General features: G+C 38.8%; 1 protein-coding gene and 1 long non-coding RNA gene across 4 annotated transcripts in view; both read right to left on the bottom strand.

Annotated features, from left to right (window-relative positions):
* Nucleotides 1-9,766, bottom strand: part of IFNE (interferon epsilon) — a 31,113-nt gene extending 21,347 nt beyond the window's left edge. For all 3 annotated transcript variants that reach the window (XM_054657982.2, XM_054657981.2, XM_054657983.2), the window contains exon 1: nt 50-9,766. In XM_054657982.2, the coding sequence (XP_054513957.1) occupies nt 3,966-4,592 (627 nt within the window). In that variant the 5' untranslated portion in view covers nt 4,593-9,766 and the 3' untranslated portion in view covers nt 50-3,965. The remainder of the gene's footprint in view (nt 1-49) is intronic.
* The window catches only part of MIR31HG (MIR31 host gene), a 105,754-nt gene that overhangs the window by 22,825 nt on the left and 61,114 nt on the right, over nt 1-21,815 (bottom strand). The window contains 1 exon segment of the long non-coding RNA NR_132736.1: nt 50-173. This is a non-coding gene — a long non-coding RNA (MIR31 host gene).

Genomic DNA, 21,815 nt, shown 5'->3' with positions numbered 1-21,815 from the left:
TTATACTTCGCTATAGAGGAGATCACTGGATAAGTTTGCCATTTTTCACCTTGGAATGAATCCTCTGTCCTCCAGAGTTTGGTTTTGTGTCCACAACACATTCTTTGTCCAATCAGCATTGCTATCGTGGAAGTTTTGATTTCACTCAACCACACGGTATGAGGACCAGAAACCTTAGAGAAAACAAAACAAAACAAAACTTGCTTTAGTCCATTTTCCTTAAAAGGCAGATATTGTCATGGGGTGCACCTAGGATATGACAGTTGCTACATACAGCTTCTTTAATAAGGAAAATGCCTGATTTGCTGCTGTGAAAAGGCAGTGATAGAAAAAAAATATATCTTCATCAACTAACTCCTATCTAGGGTGCTCACTTTTCTCCAGATGTCATAAGAAATATGAGATCAGTAGCCTTAAAAAAACTATGCCTTCATCTCTTAAAAACTTACCAAGGCTATCAAGAAGTAGGGGTATGGCTTACTACGTGTAGTCACAAGACCAGCAGCAACAGCATCATGTGAGAACTGTTAGAAATGGAATTACTCAGGCCATACCACAGACCTATTGAATCAGAAACAGTGGGATGGGACCATGCAATCAGGGTTTTAACAAATCCTCCAGGTGATTCTGATTCATGTTAGAGGTGGGACTTAACTTACAGCAGGTGCCCTTTACAAGAGTTGTTTTTAATTTTTAAAGTAGAGATGGGATCTCACCATGTTGCTTAGGCTGACCTCACACTCCTGGGCTCAAGCAATCTGCCTGCCTTGGCCTCCCGAAGTGCTGGGATTACAGGCATGGGCTACTGCACCCAGCCTGTTCTTTTTTTTAATTTCAAAAATATAATAATTTTATTTTTTTTCCTGGTTCTAAAAGGAATCCTTATTCATGGGAGAAATATTTAATCCAAAAAGTTTAAGTACATGTAAATTCTATCCCAAAGACAGTAGTACTATGAACATTTTCATGCATTTCTTTTCATATACTTTTCATGAATGTTTTATTTGTAGAAAATATGATGATGCTGTTATTATTATTATTTTGTAACCTGCTTTTGGATTTAATGATTTGTTTAGCTCAATACATATAGATGTAACAAAAATATAACTCAGCCTGCAAATACAAATGAACCTACCCATACTCCAAGCCTTTCCATGTGCTACTAAGCCAGGAGTCCAATCTTTTAATACGTCTCTCCTTCCCAATATTCCCAAGTTTAGAACTCTGGTTTTGGAGTTTTAAAAGGGCACACATATTTAAAAGTAACAATTTTTTATTTTGTGCTAGGCATTGAGGTGGTTATACAACAGGATATCAACTTAATAAACCTAAATGTTTGGGAAAACATTAGTATATAAAGTATTAGTTTAAACTTCTAAATATGAGCATTATTTTCTAAACGTTTCCATTTGACAGTTCCTCCATTCTGTTCTCAGTTCTTAAGGAAGCAATGTCAAGAGAAAGGAAAATATCTTTTCTTTAATTCAAGACTTCAGAGACCATTGTAAACTTGAATAAAGAAAGCTAGGAGAAAATTATTATTATTATTATTATTTTGCAGTGATATTTCACAATGCTATTCAGGTTTGAGTTGTCAACAACACAGTGCAGACTTTTGAGTCAGGCTGACTTGGGATAAGATCTTTGCTCTGGTATCTGCAAGCTCTGTGGCTTGCTACATTACTTTGAGCATGTTATTTCACCTTTACAGTCTTGTTCTCACTTGAGAAAAAAATAATTACAGAAGGCACTTTGTAAGGTCAATTTGAAAATTGGATAATGTGTTAAATGAAGGATTTGGTTCTAAAAACTTCCTGGTTTAAAGAACAACAAAAAATTTTCTAGACCATGAGAAGAAAAGTAACTTATATTTGCAGTTCCTTGTGGTATTTCTCCTTCCTCCACTTCACTACCTTTGTGTGAATTTGAAGGTAAACAGATCAACCCCTGGCTGCAATGTGAAGTCAGCAAAGACTTGCTTCTGATTGACAGCCTCTGCTTCCTTACCCTTCTTCACTATTGCAGGTGACTGTCTCACTTTCAGGATCCTATTCGGTTCCTACTCTTCCCTTTTAAACCAAGTCTAAAGTAGCAGCCATTACTCATTTGCATTAATTAAACTGAACTGGAGTATGCTTCGTTCCTAAGTTTTTACATTTACTACTGACTTTTACCTCCAATTACGCAATGCATCTGACGTAGAACATGACACATGGTAGTAGAACTAGCATCAGAGTTTTGGGCTGTGGCTCTGCTGCTTACAGTGGACGAAAGTGGGATAGCCACCAAGCCTCAACTTTAGTTTCTCTGCCCCCACATTGTTCCGTGGTGACTTCTGGGAGTTCCTGGCTAGAAGAGCTGGAATCCCTCCATCACTGGCATCTCCCAGGAGCAGGAACGCTCTCCCTTGGCACGGGTGTGCTTCTCTCCAGCCCTCCTCCAAGCAGACATCCCAACCAGGGGCAGGCTAACTCAGTCTCCTGTTCCTTTTGACCTTCACCAGCCAGACTCCCTCATGCATATTTCTGATAACTGTGACTCGTTAGATACATTTTAAATTATTATCTTAATTTGTAATATTCACACAATTTAATATAAAAATTTTTAAAGGAGCTATAAAATCTCTCCCACCCTAATCTCCTTCTTCACTCTTCCTTCTTCTCCTAAATACAGGTAATCATTGTAATTTATTTCTTATTCTTTATTTATACACAGTAAGGACAAACATAAGTTTTATTTAACATTTTCACCCCAAATGTAGCATTTTATGTACACTGCTCTGTATCTTGCCTATTTTCAACTTTTTAAAAAGAAATACCGTCTCATTTGTTTCTCCAGCTGAATAGTGTTCCTTTATATGAATATGCCTCAACTGTCTCTAATTAGGAAAATCGAGATGGTTTCTTGTCTTTTGGTATTACTAATAGTGCTGCAGAGAATAATATTGTTTGTAAGTTATTTCACACGTGGGCAAGTTTTTGTTGTTGTTGTTGTTGTTTTGTTTTGTTTTGTTTTGAGATAGAGTCTCACTCTGTTGCCCAGGCTGGAGTGCAGTGGCATGATCTCGGCTCACTGCAACCTCCACCTCCCAGGTTCAGGTGATTCTCTTGCCTCAGCCTTCCAAGTAGCTGGGACTACAGGTGCCCGCCACCATGCCCGGCTAATTTTTGTATTTTTAGTAGAGACAGGGTTTCACCATATTGGCCAGGCTGGTCTCGAACTCCTGACCTTGTGATCCACCCTCCTCAGCCTCCCAAAGTGCTAGGATTACAGGCCTGAGCCACCACGCCCAGCTGTGGGCAAGTATTTTTATAGGACACATTTCCAGGCCTAGAATTTATAGATGAAAGGCTACATGCATCTGTAATTTTCATAGATATCACCTAATTGCCTCCATAGTGGTTGTACTATAAATGGCATGCATGCTATTTAATTTGTATTTCTATTATCATGAGTGAGACTGAACCTCTTTTAATGTAGTTTTTTTTCTCTGCAAACTGTTCATGTCCTTTCACCATATTTCTATTGTGTCTCCTGTAATGTAAATATTCACTGTGTAATAATATTTTCAAATCTTAAAATGCAAATTATTCCCAGTACTTCTCATTGTCTCTAGCAATTTCTGGCAAATAAGCAAATCATTGCAATGGAGTTCTATGTTAAGGAAAGTATTTTTACATTAGTGGCATATTTTATTGTATCTACCCAGCCAGCCTGTATGAAAATACACCCATTTGAAGAATCAACCATATTAATGAATTTATTTTGACATACAAACAATTTAAAATGGATAGACTACATAAAGCCACATTACAAAATAAAAACAATTGTGGTCAATATGCACAATCTTAAAACACAGATAAATATATATATACACAAAATCAAAACAATGTGATTGTACTATAAATTCCACTCTATGAAGAACAGAAATAATCATGTCTGGAGAAGTCCTCTAGTCCCTCCACCTACCTTGGGCTTCTAAACTCTGTAGTAAGCTCTTGCTTCATGTCGTTCAAGGGTCTTCCTTGTTTGCTCAGTTTTTCTGTGAGACTGAACACAAAGAACAGACATCGGCTGATTTCTACTTGGACAATGGCCCAGGCACAGGTGCTGTCGTCCTGGTTTTCCAGGTAATCATGGATCCTTCGGAAGTACATTTTAACTTGTAATCTAAGGTTATCACTACCCAAAGTACCACTTAGCTTCTCTGCTTCCAGTCCCATGAGTGCTTCTAGGTATTCTAGCTGTTGATGAAGTTGAATGAGGAATTTCTCCATGTGGTTTTCCTCCCAACCATCCAGAGAAATATTTGCCCTGAAGAGGCTGAAGATCTGCTGAAGCATCTCATGGAGAATGGCCAGAGTGTGTCCTTTTTGGTACTGCTGAGGACTCAAAGACTTCTGAGGAAGCAGAAAGTTTTTCCTGTGTGGTAGACACTGCTGAATTGACAAGGTTTGCAACTTATTCAAGAGTTTTAAACTTTCTTGATTCACTTGTCTTTGCTGGAAGATAATCAGTTTCAAATCTAGAGAGAAGATAGTGGTAGAGGCCAGCAGCACCAACACAATTCCAAAGAAGTGCTTGATAATCATGGTGAAGGTCAAATATGCTACTTATCCCTGCATAGACTTAGGGAAATTCCAGCTCTAGCGAATGTTTGCCTTTCATGCATCTCAGATTATTTTGGAGAGTGTTCTCTTTTGTTGCTTTCGTTTTCTAATGTCATTTCTCCAAGTTTACACATCAGATTTTCAGGTTCCCTTTTCATGGTGTTCAGAGTACATTTTCTCCATTTCCCTATTGTGTTGGCTATTTTGAGGAAGTACCAAAATAACTTATTCATTGTATGCTTTCCTTGAGGCAATTACAGACTAGTCATCCAATATAATCTTTTATTATTCTATTCATTATATACAAAGTTTCACTGAACACAATGTGCTTTCTAAATATTTAGTCAAGCTTATTAAAGTTCTTTTATTGAGATTAAGTTTTTTTCAGTAATAGTCTTTCATGGAGTAAAACTTAACAAAGGCTTATCAGCACCTATAAAGAATTCAGGGGCAAAACTTAAAATACCTACAAAATACTAAATTTAAAACCTCAATTAGAACTGTAAATTGTCACAAATGCTTGAGCAAATTAATTTTAAAACATATATCAGCAATCTTAAATTATTTTATATCTTATCCTATCAGTTTAATATCTAAGATTCTAGCCTATAGAAGCAATGCAAAAAAAATTAGCAAAAGGAGAGTGTTATAATATTATTGCAAAGCAGAATATTAGAAACAACCTATAGGTTCAACGACAGGTGAATGATTACATATATGTTGGTACAGCCATATAATTAAATGATATATATCCATTGTAGATGACAAAATTATATGTGAAGAGAGATTGGGGGCATTTGGTTAGCGTATATTCCCTAGAATAGTGATAGCTCTGGTAAACTAATGTGAACATCTCTACATTAATAATGTCCTTTGAATTACAAATACCCAGTTCCATATTCTAAGTTCCTCTTGAATAAGCCCCCAGTATACCTTTCCAATCTTATCCCACTGTTGCTCTAAATATAGTGTGAAGGAATCTGAACTCCAGATAAAGTAAGTGATTTAGTATTCCCTTAATACAGCTGGCACTTGTGTGTGTGTGTGTTTATTGATGATGCTTTCTCTGAAACATCAACTGTTGCCTCCTTTACCTCAAGAACCTTTCTGTGCAAGGACTAAAGACTACTTGTCCTTTAAGGCCCAGATCTCCCCCAAGGAGCCATAATCTTCTGGATCCCCACAACACTTTGTACCTACCTTATTTAAGACACCTTTCTTGTTCTGTCTTATACTTGACTATGTACTTACATGATTAAAAGTCTCTTCAGAGTGTGAAATAAACACTGATTACTGATTTCTTTGCTGTCTAAACAACTATAGTAGTTGCTTAATAAATATGTGTTGACTTGGAATAAATTAATATGTTCTACACAAAGTAATACAAGATGTTGAGTCTTATCTTTAATCATTTCTCTGCAGGCAGCTGGGTGAATCCCTAAATGTCAAAAACAGGCACTCTGTAAACATGTATGGTCTCATTATATACCAGCTCAGCTGTATGTTTGGTCACTTAGTCTAGTATTAATAAGTTGAAATAAACTCAGTCAGCATGCTCCACAGAGGGTCTTTTCCCTCCCTATCTGAGAGAGAGAGAGAGAGAGAGAGAAAGAGAAAGAGAGAGAAAAGACATATGATAATATATAATATACGAAAGGAATAACACTTGTTTCATAACATTATGCTCAATCTATCTGGAAAGTAGAATTTTGACTAGTCTCAAAAAATCTTTAAATATTTAATGCTGAGCTTCGGGAAAACAATATAAAAATAAATTAAGAATATCAGAAGTGACTCCGTCTAATAACAACGAGCTCTGATCTATAAGGCTTTCTCATCATTTTCATTCAATTGACAAAAATGATCTAAATGTTGTTTAATTTCCAAATGATCAGGGATTTTCCAGATGCCTTTCTGTTACTGATTTCATATTTGAATCTGTTGTGGTTAAAGAATGTATTTTAAATTTATTGAGACTTATTTTATGGCTTAGAATATGGTTTATCTTGGTGGCAGTTCCTTGTGAACTTGAAATAATAATGTTCTACTTTTGTTGGTTGGACTGTTTTATAAATGTCAAATAGGTTAAGCTGATTGAAAGTGTTTGAAATTTTCTGTATCCTTTCTGATGGTCTATTTGTTCTATCAACTATCAAGACAGAAGAGCTGAAATCCCTAGTATAATTTTAGATTTGCCTATCTCCCATTTCAGTTCTATCAGTTTTTGCCTTATATATTTTAGAACTTTAGTATTAGGTGCATCATATTTAGGATTATTATGTCGTCTTGATGAATTGACCCCTTTATTTTAAAATGTTCCCCTGTATCCTTTGCATTATTCCTTACTCCTAAATCAACTTTCTCTGATAATCATTTCTGTTTTTTTAATTAGTGTTAGCATAATATGTCTTTTATTGCATCTTTTAATTTAACTTATTCATGTTATTATATTAAAGTGAGTTTCTTGTACAGAGCGTATAGTTGGACCTTGTATTTTATTCTGTCTGACAATCTTTGCTTTATTAGAGTGTTTAGGTCATTAAATTTAACGTAATTTTCAGTATGGCTCAGTTTATATCTACCACTTTATTATTTGTTTTCTAACTGCCCATATGTTCTTTTTCTCACTTTTAAGCTTTTCCTTCCTTCTTTTGGATTGAATTTTTGTTGTTGTTTTCTATTGCCCATTTTATCTCCATTATTGGCTTGTTAGTAATACCACTTTGTTTTACTTTTTGTTTTCATAGCAGTTTCTCTAGGATTAAAAATATACATCTTTATTTAACATATTACAGTTTACCTTCAAATAATATTACAATCCACTTAAAGTACAGTGTAGGGATATTATAACAGTATCCTTATATTTCCTCTCTCTCATTCTTTACACTACTTTCACTAATATTTCTTATATTACACGTCCCCTGGAAATAAACTCTCTTGGCTTTTGTCTGTCTGAAAAAGTATTGTGTCTTCTTTTTGAAATATATTTTTGCTGGGTATAGAATTCTAAGTTGATATAGTTTTTCTTTAAGAATTGTAAAGATGTTGCTCTACTCTATTCTGGCTTGCATAATTTCTGAAGAGAAGACTGTGGTCATTCTTAATTTTATTCCTCTGTGCATAATGTTTCTTCTTTTTCTCTGGCAGCTTTTAAGATTTACTATCACTATTTTCTAGAAATTTGATAATAATGTGCTTTGGTGTGATTTTCTTCTTGTCTTTTTTACAAGGTTTTTTTTGAGCTTTGTGAATCCATGATTTTATCATTTTCATCAAATTTGAAAAAGTTTCAGACTTTATTTCTTTTAACATTTTTCTATTACCATTCCCTCCTTCCTAATCTCTTCTGGGACTACATCTCTAGATGTGTTTGACTGTTTAATATTATCACACAGTTCCCTGAAGCTTTGCTCATTTACTTTTTAGTCTTTTCCTCTGTCTTATTTCTAACAGTTTCTAAGTCTGCCTTCAAGCTTATTGGTATTTCCTTTGGTAGTATCTTATCTACAGTTAATCCCATCCAGTATATTTATCACTTCAGATATTATACTTTCATTTATAGAAGTTGAATTTGTTTCTTTTTCATATCTACATTTCTTTCCTCATCACATTCATCTTTTCCTCTACATTCTTGAGCATATGGAGTACATTTATAGTAGGTGTTTTATCTCCTTTTCTGATAATTCTATCATTTGTGTCATTTCTGAGTCTGGTCTTGTCAATTATATTTCTACTCTTTATGGGTCCTATTTTCCTATGTCTTTTGCATGTTTGGTAACTTTTGAGTGGATTCTGAGCATTGTAAATTTTACTTTAATGGGAGTTGGATTTGTTAAGTCCTTTACGTACAGTTGAACTTTGTTTTAGGGTATAGTTGAGTTACTTGGAATTGGATTCCTCTGACATTGGCTTTGTTAGCATGAGTGAAGCAGACTTTATAATTTAGGGCAATGCCTTTGCAACCAAGAATATAGTCTTTTGAGGACTCTACTTAATGCTCTCTGAATTTGGAGATTTTTGCCCTCTGGCTGCTGGAAACATGAAATATCCCCAGCCCTGTGTTAGCACTGGGGACAGCCTGTACTGCCTGCTCCTTTCTGGGTGTTCTTTTCCTAATCGGGTAACTCTTTTACATACATACACAAACCACACATTAGCTAAAGACTCCTGAAGACATTTTTACAGATCTTCGTAGCTCTCATTCATTCTTCCCCAATTTCCCTCTGTGCAGCAATATCTTCTCCAATATTTTGCTGCCTCCCTGAACTCCAAACTATGACATATCAACTCATTGAGAACACTGGTCTGTTGGAGTTTCCTCCTCTTTGTGCTGCAGCCTGCCAATTTTCTATCCAGCATTAAGCTGGAGCAATTGTAGGGCTTACTGTATTTCTTTCCTTTCTCTCAAGGATCATTATCTTATGCTGTGTGTTATCCAATGTCTAAAAACCATTTTTCATATATTTTACTCAGTATTCTAGTTGTTCAAAGTGAGATGATAAATCTAGTTGTCCCTCATGACTAGAAGTGGAGGTTCTCTCATTATAAATAATCTAAAGTGGGAGTTGGCAAACTATAGCCTATGGACCAAATGTGTCCTACCACCTGCTTCTTCTTTTTTTTTTTTTTTTTTTTTTTGAGATGGAGTTTTGCTTTGTCGCCCAGGCTGGAGTGCAGTGGCTTGATCTCGGCTAACCGCAAGCTCCGCCTCCCAGGTTCACGCCATTCTCCTGCCTCAGCCTCCCAAGTAGCTGGGACTACAGGCGCCCACCACCACACCCAGCTAATTTTTTTATATTTTTAGTAGAGATGGGGTTTCACTGTTTTAGCCAGGATGGTCTCGATCTCCTGACCTCGTGATCTGCCCGCCTTGGCCTCCCAAAGTGCTGGAATTACAGGCGTGAGCCACTGCATCCGGCCTACCACCTACTTTTGTAAATAAAGTTTTATTAGAACACAATGATGCTCATTTGTTATGGCACTTTCATGCTACAATAGCAAGGCTGAATAGTTGTGATAGGAACTATATGGTCTACAAAACCTGAAATATTTACTCTCTGGTCTTTTACAGAAAGGTTTGCTGAACCCTGATCTAAAAGATTAAAAACAAAATATAATTGTATTCAAAGTCTAGAAATTTTGAAAATATTTTCACAAAAAATGTAATCTAAAGTAAATGTTAAAAATATTACATATTTTATATTTTCAAAAAACATGAAATATTTTATACAATGTTATCTATCAAAATTAAAAGACAACATGTGTGGTATAATTAATATCAAATTTAAACTGACAGTATTTAAATAAAGCATATACTTAACCTTTTAATTAAAAACATATTAAACATTAAAAATGTTTATAAAAGTAAAATTACATGCAATTCTATCTTACAAGGTTCATATGGATAACAATGTAAAAAAAAATGTATCACACTTCCAGCATATGTCTAGACCAACATAAATTAAGATTTAAGAGTAAAATAAATTGATTAATATTGAGAAATATTTTCCAGCCTCCATGTACAACTATTGCCAATGCCCATCATAATTTATGAGTCCCTCCTGAATCACTAATTGTTTTTTTTTTTTTTTTTTTGAGCAACATGGCTCTTTATTTCACCTGGGTGCAGGCGGGCTGAGTCCGAAAAGAGTCAGGGAAGGGAGATAAGGGTGGGGCCGTTTTATAGGATTTGGGTAGGTAAAGGAAAATTACACTCGAAGGGGGTTTGTTCTCTGGTGGACAGGAGTGGGGGGTCGCAAGGTGCTCAGTGGGGGTGCTTTTTGAGCCAGGATGAGCCAGGAAAAGGACTTTCACAAGGTAATGTCATCACTTAAGGCAAGGACCGGCCATTTACACTTCTTTTGTGGTGGAATGTCATCAGTTAAGGTGGGGCAGGGCATATTCACTTCTTTTGTGATTCTTCAGTTACTTCAGGCCATCTGGGCGTATACGTGCAAGTCACAGGGGATGCAATGGCTTGGCTTGGGCTCAGAGGCCTGACATTCCTGCCTTCTTATATTAATAAGAAAAATAAAACAAAATAGTGAAGTGTTGGGGTGGCAAAAATTTCTGGGGGGTGATATGGACAGAGAATGGGCGATGTTTCTCAGGGCTGCTTCAAGCGGGATTGGGGCGGCGTGGGAACCTAGAGTGGGAGAGATTAAGCTGAAGGGAGGTCTTGTGGTAAGGGGTGATATTGTGGGGATGTTAGAAGAAACATCTGTCATATAGAATGATTGGTTGGCCTGGATACGGTTTTGGATGAAGTGAGAAACTAAATGGAATAAGAGAAGGAGAAAAACAGGTATAAAAGGACTAAGAATTGGGAGGACCTAGGACATCTAATTAGAGAGTGCCTAAGGAGATTCAGCATAGTCCTGCCAGCAAAGATTATTTATTTACTTCAAGAGTTTAGAGTGGCAGTTTGGGGATAGCACCAGGAGATATCAGCTGTGATGGCTTGGAGAAACAGTGTAAACCAGCAGTGTAAACAAGAGCAGGGCATGTATGAGTAGTTGAGAACGGTGAATAGGAGTATGACTAACAGATGAGGATGTAATTTGGGCTTGACTGAAGTAATGGGGGCTGTCTGTGAAGCCTTGCAGCAGTACAGCCCAGGTAATTTGCTGAGCCTAATGGGTGTCAGGGTCAGTCTAAGTGAAGGCAAGTGTTAACAGGCTTTAATCCTTTCAAAGCATGCTGTGGGATGGGATATTGGCATTGAGCCAGGTAAAGGTGATTAGGTTTTAATGAGATGGTAAGGGGTGCATGATCGGTCGCCAAAGAGGGAGTAGAGGTATCTTTTACTTGTGGGTTAAGATGGGGGAATACAAGAGGAGGATGCAAAGGAGGCTTTGGACTGGGAAGAAGGGCATCAATGAGATGCGGCTATGGTCCAGGAATAGTCAGGGAAGCAGATAATTTGGTTAAAATGTCTCAGCCTAATAAGGGAACTGGGCAGGTGGGGATAAATAAAAAGGAGTGCTTAAAAGAGTATTGTCTAAGTTGGCACCAGAGTTGGGGAGTTTTAAGAGGTTTAGAAGCCTGGCCGTCAATACCCACAACAGTTATGGAGGCAAGGAAAACAGGCCCTTGAAAAGAAGGTAATGTGGAGTGGGTAGCCTCCGTATTGATTAAGAAGGGGACAGACTTACCTTCCACTGTGAGAGTTACCCGAAGCTTGGCGTCCGTGATGGTCTAGGGGGCTTCCGAGGCGATCAGGCAGCGTCAGTCTTCAGCCGCTAAGCCGAGAAGATCTGGGAAGCAGTCAGAGAGCCTTGGGCCAGAGTTCCAGGGACTCTGGGAGTGGCTGCCAGGTGAGTTGGACAGTCCGATTTCCAGTGGGGTCCCGCACAGATGGGACACGGCTTAGGAGGAATCCTGGGCTGCGGGCATTCCTTGGCCTGGTGGCCACATTTCTGGCACTTGCAGCAAACTCCTGGGGGAGGAGGTTCTGGAGGAATGCCTGGCCGCTGCGGTTCAGGCGTTTGGAAGTTCTTGTGTGCTGGAGATGTGGCTGGGGTTTGTCTCACAGTGGAGGCAAGGAATTGCAACTTTTTTCTATTATTGTACACCTTGAAGGCAAGGTTAATTAAATCCTGTTGTGGGGTTTGACGGCCGGAATTTAATTTTTGGAGTTTTATTTAATGTTGGGAGCAGATTGGGTAATACAATGTATATTGAGAATAAGATGGCCTTTTGACCTTTTAGGGTCTAGGGCTGTAAAGTATCTCAGGGTTGCTGCTGAACGAGCCATGAACTGGGCTGGGTTTTTATATTTGATGAAAAAGAGCCTAAACGCTATCTGATTTGGGATAAAGAAAAGGGAGCATTAACCTTGATTATGCCTTTGGCTCCAGCCACCTTTTTAAGAGTAAATTGCTGGGCAGGTGGGGGAGGGCTAGTCACGGAATGAAACTGTAAGCCCGACCAGGTGTGAGGAGGGGAGGCGATAAAAAGATTATAGGGTGGAGGAGCGGAGGCTGAGGAAGAATTGGGATCTAGCTCGGCCTGGCGAGGAGCAGCCTGGGGAGGAAGGGAGAGGTCAGATGGGTCTGTAGAAAAGGAAGATTAGAAAGACTCAGCGACGCTTGGGGTTGGGACTGAGGGGACAGGCGGGAGAGAAAGAAGGAAGATTTGGGACGAGTTGCACTGGGCACAGAGACTAGGAAGGGACTGATGTGTAAGAGAATGCCTGGACGTCAGGCACCTCAGACCGTTTGCCTATTTTACAACAAGAATTATTTAGATATTGCAGGATGGAAAAATTCAAAGTGCCATTTTCTGGCTATTTGGAACTACTGTCGAGTTTGTATTGGGGTCAAGCGGCATTGCAGAAGAAAATAAGGCATTTAGGTTTTAGGTCAGGTGAGAATTGAAGAGGTTTTAAGTTCTTAAGAATACAGGCTAAGGGAGAAGAAGGAGGAATGGAAGGTGGAAGCTTGCCCATAGTGAAGGAGGCAAGCCCAGAGAAAAGAGTAGAGACACGGAGAAGGGGTGGGGGTTTCTTGCCCTCCAGAAAAGCAGAGAAAGGGTTGGGGCACGGAAATAAGGGATTGGGGTGCAGAGATAAGAGGTTGGGGCATGGAAATAAGCGATTGGGGTGCAGAGATAAGAGGTTGGGGCACAAAGAGGTTGGGGCATGGAAATAAGCGGTTGGGGGTTCTTGCCCCCTAGGAAAGCGGGACTCGCCGCTAAGGGTGAAGGAGAAGGGGTTGAGGGGTACTTGCCCCTGCCCCAGGAAAGCGGGACTTGCCGCTAAGGGTGAAGGAGAAGGGGTTGAGGGGTACTTGCCCCTGCCCCAGGAAAGCAGAGAAGGGGTAGAGACAAGGAGAGAAGAGGTTGAGGGGTATTTGCCCCTCTCCCAGAAAAGCAGAGAAGGGGTAGAGACAAGGAGAGAAGGGGTTGAGGTACTTGCCCCTTCCCCAGAAAAGCGGGACTTGCCGCTAAGGGTGAAGGACCAAGGCAGGCGTCCCTGCGTGGTCTGACACCCTTGAAACATGGCTGAATGATCAGAGAGGCGTCCCTGCAATGATTAAACACCAAGGGAAGGCTGCCTTCCCAATCCGTGACCGGCGCCGGAGTTTTGGGTCTACGAATAAAACGTGTCTCCTTTGTCTCTCCCAGAAAATGAAAGGAATTGAAATTAAGAGAAGGGAGAGATTGAAGAGTGGAAAGGAGAAAGTGGTTGAGGGACAGTGAGAGAGGTTGGAGAAGAGAGTAAGATGAGGCCGCTTACCGGATTTGAAATTGGTGAGATGTTCCTTGGGCTGGTCGGTCTGAGGACCTGAGGTCGTAGGTGGATCTTTCTCACAGAGCAAAGAGCAGAAGGATGGGGGATTGATCTCCCAAGGGAGGTCCCCTGTTCCGAGTCATGGCACCAAATTTCATGCGCGTCCGTGTGAAGAGACCACCAAACAGCTGAATCACTAATTGTTACGTAAAGACAAGCAAGAGAATGGACACTGGGGACTATTGAGACATGGTATTTCATTTTGTAAGAATCTATTGCATTCCTGCTGTCCTTGAGGAAGGGTTTACTAGGCAATTAATGTGTCTTCTCTTTCCTCTGCAGCTCAAATCCCCTACATTCCAAGGCAACGTCTCCTTCATGGCATCAGGTACAGTCACTTTTTTGTAGGGGACTGAAAGCAAGAGATGTGGAGAAATATCTCCCTGGGTACCAAATGGAATTACTAATGAGAATGTATATTTAGAGTTATTGGGCCATATGTGAGCACTGAGTACCAGATCCTAAGTGATGTGGGTACTAGATGCTTTTTTAAAATGTTGTGTGTGTCTATGCATGTGTGTGTATGTGCACTTCCGTGTGTGCATACACATGTGTTGTATAAATTGAATCATGTCTGATATTCAGGTTTCTCAAAAGGGCAAGACATAGAGTAGAGCATAGGTCACTCTTGTCTGAATCTAAGGATGGTATTAAGGAAATTCACTGCATGCTTACATTGCTTAGAGAAAAACAATGGAAAGTGTCATGATGATGAAAAAAGGGCTAAATCTTAAGTATCAGTCAGTATGATGAAGTCTCTAAAATAAATTAAACAAATGACTGGTAGTTCATCTTTAGCTAGAATGGGCTTTTCAATGACTTTTAAATTTATTACGTAAGTATCAAGTTTTATTTATTCACTTGTCTCCATAAATTATTTATCATTACTGTCAATCTAAAAAATGTAATTAAAATTGTGATACCCTCTGTTTAAAACACACAAAAACAGTTCCAGTTAGTAAACGAGGCATTTTAAATTCAACCAAAGGATGGCAGCATAATATCAATTACTTAGAGCCTGGGATAAACTTCGCTGTTGGTAAGATATCACAAATTAATGGTATCTAGTGGTCTGATAATGTATGATCAGCAATACATTACTCAGACCAGGTGTATTGTTCCCATAACACATTAGCTCACTAGTCTGTCTAATCCATATTAAGATACTTGCTGGTTAGTATTGTTATATTTTCCTTTTTTGCCTTGACCACTCTAATGGACATGCCTTGCTTTCTGGCCATCTACTACCTCCTCTCCCTTTCTGGGGGTCGGGGGGTGGGGGCGTCTGTAAACACATTCTAACTTCTCTGACCACTCTGGGATCTTGTGCTCTGGCCAGACTCTCCAGCGTGCCACACACAGGGTGCCACATCTAGCCCTATCCCAAGCTACTCAGCGCCTCCCTTTGCTCTGGCCTCAGTTATTATTTCAGATATGGTTATTTTTCCCAATGGTATCGACACAGCTCTACTCCATTTTCTGAGCATAAACTTTCAAATATTTGACCATATTAATTTATCTATCATAGAATTCTGGAGCTGGAATTGATCTTAAATTGATATCTAATCTCTGCTTCCCTTTCCCTTTTTGAAAAATTCAGTCCTAAAGACAATAGATGGACAAAACAATGTAAGCATTTTGCTGGAAAGGACAGGAAGCCACACTGCTGGAGCTCAGACAGGCAAAGGTGACTGTTTATGCGGAGAGAGAACCTGGCATGGGTGTCACAGCCTAAGAGTGATTAGAGCATCCGTGGAGCGGGGCTGCTGTGGGGAGTCATAACTTGAGTGGAGTGAGGAGAAAGATTCTGTAAAACAATTGCCCTGTAATCGTTCAAGGTCATGAAAATCAACAAAGACCCAGCAACTGCTCCAGACTATAAGAGACTAAAGAATATAGCAACTGAATGCATAGCATGATTCTGAACGGGATCCATTTGCTACTAGGAATATTATAGGGTCCAAGCACAGTGGCTCACACCTGTAATCCCAGCACTTTTGGAGGCTGAGGCGGGTGTATCACCTGAGGTCAGGAGTTTGAAACCAGCCTGGCCAACATGGTGTAACCCCATCTCTACCAAAAATACAAAAATTAGCTGGGTGTGGTGACGGGTGCCTGTAATACCGGCACTTTGGGAGGCGGAGGTGGGTGTATCACCTGAGGTCAGGAGCTTGAGACCAGCCTGGCCAACATGGTGTAACCCCATCTCTACCAAAAATACAAAAATTAGCCAGGCATGGTGGCGGGTGCCTGTAATCCCAGCTACTTGGGAGGCTGAGGCAGGAGAATAGCTTGAACCTGGGAGGTGGAGAGTGCCGTAAACTGAGATTATGCCACTGCACTCCAGCCTGGGTGACAGAACAAGACTCCATTTCAAAAAAAAAAAAAAAAAAAAATATTATTGGATTATTGGGACAACTGGACTACAAATCTAAATACAAACACTGAATATCATATGGTGCTAACGTAACAATGTTAATTTCTGAATTTTGTTGTGGTTATGCAGGGAAAATATCTCTGTTGGTAGGAAACACACATTAAAGTATTTGACAGTATTGGTGCATCAGCTTGGCAACTTAAATTATTTCAAAAATAAGATTCTCTCTCCTGTATTTTCAACTTTCATGATTATTTCAAAGGATAAAAAGTGTGTTTGTATTTTTTAACTAAATAATCCACATTTGAGACATGATGACAGAGGTCTAACAGAGCAGAATAGCCTTCTTTTTGTACACTATCATCAACTATACTGTTCTCCCTTTCCCTCTTCCTAATTTAGGCCAAGAATGGCAAAAGCACAGTAGAAAGGAAAAGACCACCACTTCTCATGAAAATTGTATAACATGATACTCAGCACATGGGCTTTAATGTGCAACAGAATAGGTTTAAACCCCAACTCTACTACTTGCTTGCTGTGTGGTTTTTAGCAAGCTATTAACTTCTCTGTGTCTCAGTTTCATCAATGTTAAGACAAGTATAATAATGGTGTCTCTTGGAGTTGTTGTGAAATCTAATTGAGATAATCCACCTAATATGTTTAGTATAGTGCATGGCATGTGATCCATGCTTAATAAATGTTATTATTTATGTTATTATTAAAATATCATTTATGCTAAAATGATATTATTAATAGATAACGGCAGTCTGTTCCATCAAGCTCTAGGTAAGTACTTTCAAAATGCTCTGAGGGTAGCCCCTATTAATCAGTCACAGCTGGAAATAAGATGAAGCCCATTTTCTATTAACTGCTTTTTCAACAAATGTCAATTAATTCAAAGAAAGAAGAACCAAGTGTGTGCATACTCTAGAAGCACTTAGATGACATGTATTGGTCCTCATGTTATTAATTTATTCAAGAAATGTTTATTGATTGCTTATTATGGTCCTAGCATTGCTCCAGGCCCTGTTCAGTTAAACAGAGATAAAGATCCCTGGAATGGAGTTTGATTGGATTAGGTAGGGTAAAAGGGGAGAAATAGTAGAGTATAAGCAAATGATATAGCACAGCAGTCCCCAACCTTTTTGGCACCAGGAACCTGTTTTGTGGAAGATAATTTTTTCCATGGACCAGGGTGGGGGAATGGTTTCGGGATGATTCAAGCACATCACATTTATTGTGCACTTTATTTCTATTACTATTATATTGTAATGTATACTAAAAATAATTATACAACTCACCATAATGTAGAACCAGTGGGAGCGCTGAGCTTGCTTTCCTGCAACTATCTTTCTCATTTGGAGGGAAACTATATTTCCCATCTGGAGGTGATGGGAGACAGTGACAGATCATCAGGCACTAGATTCTCACAGGGAGCACACAACCTAGATCCCTCCTATGCCTAGTTCACAACAGGGTTCACACTCCTATGAGAGAATCTAGTGCTGCCACTGATCTGACAGGAGGCAGAGCTCAAGAGGTAATGTGAGCAGTGGGGAGTTGCTATAAATACAGATGAAGCTTTGCGCACTCACCCGCTGCTCACCTCCTGCTGTGTGGCCCTGGTTCCTAACAGGCAATGGAGCAGTACCGGACTGTGGCCTGGGGATTGGTGACCCCTGTTATAGCATTCTATAATGCAGATGTATACCAGAGTAAAATCAATTACGAGCATCTCTTTTTTTCTAAAGTTATTGACCTTCTGTATACAGAATGACACAAACAAATTGCTCAAGATCAATCCCCAAGAAACACCAATATTTAAGGAATGAGTAGAAGAGGAGACCAAAAAGTGAAATAAACAATGTCTAGGCCAGGTGCAGTGGCTCACACCTGTAATCCCAGCACTTTAGGAGGCTGAGGCGGGTGGATCACCTGAGGTCAGGAGTTCGAGACCAGCCTGGCCAACATGGTGAAACCCTGTCTCTACTGAAAATACAAAAATTAGCCAGGCATGGTGGTGGGTGCCTGTAATCCCAGCTACTCAGGAGGCTGAGGCAAGAGAATCGCATGAACTCAGGAGGCAAAGGTTGCAGTGAGCCGAGATTGCGCTATTGCACTGCAGCCTGGGGGACAAGAGCAAGACTTCGTCTCAAAAAAAAAGAGTGTCTAGATCAGAAGGAAAACCAGTTTTCAAGAACAAAGGATTGTCTAACAGTGTCACACACCACTAAGTGGGCAAGAAAAGTAAGTACTTGAAAACATATGTTGAAGTTAATTACATGGACATTATCAGTGACTTTGGCAAACGGAATTTTCAATGGAGTATTAGGGTGGAAGCCAGATTTCAATTCTTATAAGAGGAAATGGAAATAAACAACAAAATGATATAGGATATGCCCACAAAAATTTGATCACTACATCGAAGAGAAAAATTAACTGAAAATAGGAGTGAGAGGTTCAGTCTTGGAAAGTTTTGTTTTTTATCTTGTTTTGTTTTTTAAAGTGAGAAATACTCTCTGTTGATTAGAAGAAACCAGTAGAGTAGGGAAGAAATGGAACCAGAGCCTCATGTTGGGCTTGGTCTGTAACATGAAGGAGAAAAGAATAGGATCAACACAGGTTTGAGTGCAGGTTTAGAAGAGGAAGCTCAGTGTTTCATTCTGGTGGTTTCTATTTGTTTTCTTGGTGAAGTGGAAGACTAGAACACATGATGGACCATCTATGAGATTAACATGTGCCCTGGCACATTCTATTTTCTTTGCTTTGAAACCTGTCTTGTCTCCCAATTCAACTCCTCTTCACCCAGCTGACATGCTCTTACACATGGGCTTATAGCTCCATTCATAGCTATCATTATAGTCTATAAGATTTGTGACCATTTGACTAATTTCTCTCTCTCCCTTCAGAGGGTCCTATCCGTTTCTGTATTTTGCTTACAGTGCAGCCACACAGTGTAGCACACTACATTCCAGCCCAAAATACAGTAGACACCCAATAAATATCCCATAAATATTGAATGAATAAATGAACTTATTCAATAGAGGAGAAAGAGGTGTTCTAAACTTGAAGGGAGCGGGCAAATTTTAGGGTTGTGATAGAAAGAATGTGAGGGAGAGTTGACAAAGACAGGAGAGCAATATTGAGTATCTGCTTACATAGATTGGTGAACTAAATTAATAGAGGCACCAATTTGTCTTGATTTAAATAAGCAGAGAAGGTTCACAGTCCATCCAAGGTTGGGACTTTGGCAGGTGAGAGTCAACTGAATGACAATGAAACAAGGGATTCTAGGATATTGGTAAGAGAGCTGTAGAAGTATTAGACCCCATGATCTACAACACATAAGTGTGAATTGTACATAGATTATCAAATTCAGGGGCAACGTAGTCCTCCCCAAACCCTCTGCTCATGTTTAAGTCTTAATATTAGTCTTTAGTCTTAACACTTTACGCACAATGTAATATTTAATACACAAGTCACACTGTTAGATGTACAGTGTCACTTGTGTGTCCACTCAAATGGTGATATCGAAATAACAGCCATTACTTACTGAGTATATATTATGTATAAGACACTTCTTGAAGAGCTTTATGCATTTGGTCCTCATCATCTAATTCTTTTCTTTCCCTCTTAATCCTCAGCAGGATTCTCCGGTAAAATATAGTAAAGAAACAGAGACTCTTAGCATAACAACACGTCAAAGTTACAAGAAGTGGCCTAGTTATCAAGAGAAAAATTTATCCTACAGATGCTCCATTGTGACAAAATTTAAAAACCTAAGCTTTTTAAAGGTAAATGTTAAAAGGTACATGAACACTCTTAAAAAGATGTAGGCAAGTATGACCATCATGATTCTGAGAATGTTTCATCATGTGTCCAAGAGTGAACCAAAAACATAAGCAGAAAAGGGAGGAGAGGTTAAGACAGAGGGAAAATGGAGCGGGAGAGATGAGAGATATGAAACCCTGGACAACCATCTGAGATGGATCTCTGTGGACTGAAAAACATCTCATTAAAAGAAGTTAAGAGATAGTTTGAATGTTCTCTAACTCTAGGTGTGTTCACTGTTGATTAACCATGAGATTGTTTTATTTCTGGGAGTAGACAACACACCCTTGGCTGTCCAAAATTATTTTATTGACACTTAATACTCTTACTATGTGCTAGGCATTTGTCTAAAGGAATCACAAATATTATTAATAATTTATTTAATCCACAAAACTACCTTATGAAGTACTATTATTATCCCCATTGCACAAATAAGGAAACTGAGCTACTGACATATTAAATCCAAATGTTGTGTGCATTATTGAGAGAATAAATATAATGTTATTTCTAATCTTTATAATATTCTTGAGAGGCAGGTCTTATGATAATAAGATCATTTTAAAAATGAAAATAAAAGAAACCTATGATTTAGAAAAGTTAACATTTCCAAACATGGTCAGCTGGGATTTCTACTTCTGGTCATGAGGGACTGACAGGGTCAAGAATTACCCTCCCTCTACAAACAATTTAAAAACTAAACAAAATATAGGAAACAACTATTTTCAGTCATTGAAGAATAGCCAATCCAGGACTGTGATCCCTGAGAGATGGGAAACAAATGAGGCTTTTTGCCTGGGGGCAATTTTTAGACTGTTGCAGGGAGGAGGACCCTTTCTGAGCAATCTCTCTCAGTTCAGGAGACAGAGATAAAAGTCTGAGGAAGCCAAAGCATATGAAATTTTGCAAGACAGAGTACCCAAAAGAAGTGAGCTACCCAGAGAAAGAGTTCTAGAATTTTTTTTATAAGGGTCCCCTTGAGTCTTTGGTAAATGCTAATGTGTACATGCACTGGGTAAAGCCCCATGAGGCCCAGCAAGTACAACCTCCAAAGAAAGAATAATTGCTGGGGAGCTTTAAGCCAAACAACTTAAGCGCACATTCAAGACTGAAAATTGTTCAAGTTCCCACCAGCCACAGGGCAAAAGACCCTAAAAGGGCTAAAACTTAAATGTGGGGCTAAATTAGCCCGAAAGTAAAGACTACTCCAGATCTGTCTTAAAAGAACATAAAAACAAGACTTTAATCAAACTAATCCACAATTACCATAGCTGCCTACTAAAACAAAATCCAGCCTGTTTAAAGGAATACAACAAAATCCGTCACACAAAAACATACAATCACAATAACTGGCATTCAATTAAAAAAAACTACCAGACATAGGAAATAAGAATATATAAACTATAATCAGGAGAAAAATTAATAGAAAATAAATGAGATGATAGAATTAGCAAAAATATTAAACTGCTATCATAAATAGGCTCCATGTATTCAAAGATATACAAGAAATTAAGTATAAAAATAAATCTTGAAACAAATGTTCAAGATATAAAATACAATATCTGTAAAGGTCATTAGATAGCCAAATACAACAAACAAAGATAATCGATAGTAAATAAAATTAAAAGTCAGCTCCATGTGACTGTAAGGTATTATCGTTTTCCATGGTGCATTCCATTGTATGGTGCTCTGTAAAAAGCCACAGCTA

This window comes from Pan troglodytes, chromosome 11 (genome assembly GCF_028858775.2).
Source record: "Pan troglodytes isolate AG18354 chromosome 11, NHGRI_mPanTro3-v2.0_pri, whole genome shotgun sequence".
NCBI lineage: Eukaryota > Metazoa > Chordata > Mammalia > Primates > Hominidae > Pan > Pan troglodytes.
Note: the sequence above shows the minus strand (reverse complement) of the source record. Positions and strands in the feature narration are given on the sequence as shown.